Source organism: Limulus polyphemus, unplaced genomic scaffold (genome assembly GCF_000517525.1).
Source record: "Limulus polyphemus unplaced genomic scaffold, Limulus_polyphemus-2.1.2 Scaffold5377, whole genome shotgun sequence".
NCBI lineage: Eukaryota > Metazoa > Arthropoda > Merostomata > Xiphosura > Limulidae > Limulus > Limulus polyphemus.
Genome location: NW_013670987.1, coordinates 6,653 through 10,117, shown reverse-complemented (window position 1 = coordinate 10,117; position 3,465 = coordinate 6,653). Strand labels below are relative to the sequence as shown.

The 3,465-nt window shown below is 35.6% G+C and overlaps 1 protein-coding gene across 1 annotated transcript in view; it reads right to left on the bottom strand.

Moving 5' to 3' along the window:
• LOC106472489 overlaps window positions 1-524 on the bottom strand; it is a 2,910-nt gene extending 2,386 nt beyond the window's left edge. The window contains exon 1 of the mRNA XM_013933145.1: window positions 46-524. Within this exon, the coding sequence (XP_013788599.1) occupies window positions 46-524 (479 nt within the window). The remainder of the gene's footprint in view (window positions 1-45) is intronic.
• Between the last annotated feature and the right edge of the window lie 2,941 nt (window positions 525-3,465).

The window sequence follows — 3,465 nt, the reverse complement described above, 5'->3', positions numbered from 1 at the left end:
CCTCTCCGTGACTTCTTCAATCTTATCATTACGGTCCTCTCGTACTTATTCAATCTTGTCATTACGCTCCCGTACTTATTCAATCTTGTCATTACAGCCTCTCCGTGCTTATTCAATCTTGTCATTACAGCCTCTCCGTACTTATTCAATCTTGTCATTACGGCCTCCCCATACTTATTCAATCTTGTCATTACAGCCTCTCTGTACTTATTCAATCTTGTCATTACAGCCTCTCCGTACTTATTCAATCTTGTCATTACGGCCTCCCCGTACTTATTCAATCTTGTCATTACAGCCTCTCCGTGCTTATTCAATCTTGTCATTACAGCCTCTCCGTGCTTCTTTAATCTTATCATTACGGCCTCTCCGTACTTATTCAATCTTGTCATTACGGCCTCTTCGTACTTATTCAATCTTATCATTGCAGTCTCTCTGTACTTCTTCAATCTTATCATTACAGTCTCTCCGTACTTCTTCAATCTTGTCTTTACGGTCTCTACATACTTCTTCAATTTTATTGTCATAATTTCTTTGTAAATATCCAATAGCTTCATCGATCTTGTCTTCAACCAGATGTATTATTTAGTTTAATTCTTCTTTAAATGCTACGTCTCTTTCTTTTAACTCCTCCCTTAAATTCCTCTCACGTTCTCCTAATTTTCTATTTCTTTCTCCTAAATCTTGTTTCATCAAGTAACGCTTCACTCTAAATCCTTCACCTTTACTTACTTATTGAATTGCTGTATATGTAATATAACTGCGAATATATTACAAAACAAACCACAACATTATAAATTAGTTTACAAGAAAATATTGTGTCATATACGAACAGCTTCAAACTACAACAATATATTGTGTCTTATACGAATAGCTTCATTCAAACTACAACAATATATTGTGTCATATACGAATAGCTTCAAACTATAACAATATATTGTGTCATATACGAATAGTTTCAAACTACAGCAATATATTGTGTCATATACGAGTAGCTTCAAACTACAACAATATATTGTGTCATATACGAATAGCTTCAAACAACACAATATATTGTTGTAGTTTGAATGAAGCTATTCGTATATGACACAATATATTGTGTCATATACGAATAGCTTCAAACTATAACAATATATTGTGTCATATACGAATAGCTTCATTCAAACTACAACTTCTGTATTATGTCTTACATGCGATTTCTTTCAAACTACAATTTTGGTATTGTGCATTATACAAATAGTTTGAAACTACAATTTCTATACTGGGTCTTATAAGGTTGGTTTCAAACTACCAACCATTGTTTTCATGTTCTATCTTTCAGAGTGAGTTACCAGCCACAGTTTTCGTGTTGTTTTGTGCTTAATGTGCTCCAAACCAACGTTTTTATATTACACATACAAAGTTAGTTCATAACCGACGTTTTCATATTGTGCCGTACACAGTGTGTTCCCAACAGTGTTTTCATATTGTACCTTACACAGTGTGTTCCCAACAGTGTTTTTATATTGTACCTTACACAGTGTGTTCCCAACAGTGTTTTCATATTGTACCTTACACAGTGTGTTCCCAACCAACGTTTCCATATCACACATACAAAGTTAGTTCATAACCGACGTTTTCATATTGTGCCTTAAAAAGTGTGTTCCCAACAGTGTTTTCATATTGTACCTTACACAGTGTGTTCCCAACAGTGTTTTCATATTGTACCTTAAACAGTGTGTTCCCAACAGTGTTTTCATATTGTATCTTAAACAGTGTGTTCACAACCAATGTTTTCATACTGTTTTCTAGTTCTGTGTTATTATTATAACAGCGTATTAAATTATTCACTAAATCTCATGACATTTTCTGAAACTTTCATTTACACATGCATCTATTGATACCATTCAGATTATTTATCCAAATCAACCTCAGAAATTTGATTGGAGAAATACATAAGAAGCAAACTTTTATTAACACTGTTCTGGTAGGTAGTTACCCAAAATGACAGTCACGTTGCCTCTTTAAGACTCGCAACTTTTCATATTAAACCCAACATTTCTTTCAAATAGCTTACGCTGGAATAGATGCTGTGGTAATTTGTCTTAATGCAGAATGTCCACTAGATCCTACAAACAGTAAGAGTTTCTAAATGCATCTAACGGTTGGTTACCACTTTTATTCTATCCTTTCTGCTCTCTCAACTGCACGTGAAAATATGATTGATGGCGGTACAGAAAGGGTAGCATTTAGACAAAGCTATAATTGCACGAGTTGCCATGTGTCGTCATGCAAGCTTGCTTACCTTAGAAACACTTAGTTAGTATACGTTCCAGGCTGTAGAGCAGAAGCTGTAACGAGTAAGAAGTCAAGGTCCTGACATTTTAATAAATAATTATGTGAAGTATGACGGTCCTAGGCAGAAGGTATAAAATCCAGACAATCAAGTGGAACGTTTGGTATGGCTCAACAACTTTGTTTGTTTGAATTTCGTGCAAAGTTACTAGAATGCTATATGCGATAGTCGTCCCTGACCAAGCACCCACCGTCAACTCTCGGGCTACTCTGTTACTAACTAATATCGGGATTGGCCGTCACAATATAACGTCCTCACGGCTGAATGAGCCCAAATTGGCCCTTTCACTTATTCTATTTAACTCAGTTTATTGTTTACGTAGAGGGTTCTAGTTAAAACAGGAACAATAAATAGTGTCCTTTCGTTTCCTGTCTATAATACTTTGTGATCGTCAAAATTCGATTGATCATCACCATTTATTTCGGTTCATTGAAATCACACCAACCACTCTACCATGCTACGGCGTACATAATGGATAAGTATTACGATATACTTAACCCTTGAAATTTGGTCCGAGATTAACACATCTCCTCAACTATGTTCCCTCGGACAACGAGCACAGTACTATGTTTTATTAGTTTTAATACCTTCAACATGTATATTACCTTATGGAGATACAAATCGAGTTTATTTATTAGTTACAATTTAAAGGTTTACATTCACCCTACTTGTTTTCTGATTTCGCTAGGCATGCATCTACACATAGACGTATATCTGGCTACTGTCTTTAACTTTTCTCTGGCACATACCAATCTACAGATAGACGTATATCTGGCTACTGTCTTTAATTCTTTCCTACGGGTATCTGATTCTCTAACACGTACCAATCTACACATTGACGTATATCTGGCTACTGTCTTTAATTCTTTCCTACGGGTATATGATTCTCTAACACGTACCAATCTACACATTGACGTATATCTGGCTACTGTCTTTAATTCTTTCTCTACGGGTATATGATTCTCTAACACGTACCAATCTACACATTGACGTATATCTGGCTACTGTCTTTAACTCTTCTCTACGGGTATATGATTCTCTAACACGTACCAATCTACACATTGACGTATATCTGGCTACTGTCTTTAATTCTTTCCTACGGGTATCTGATTCTCTAACACGTACCAATCTAC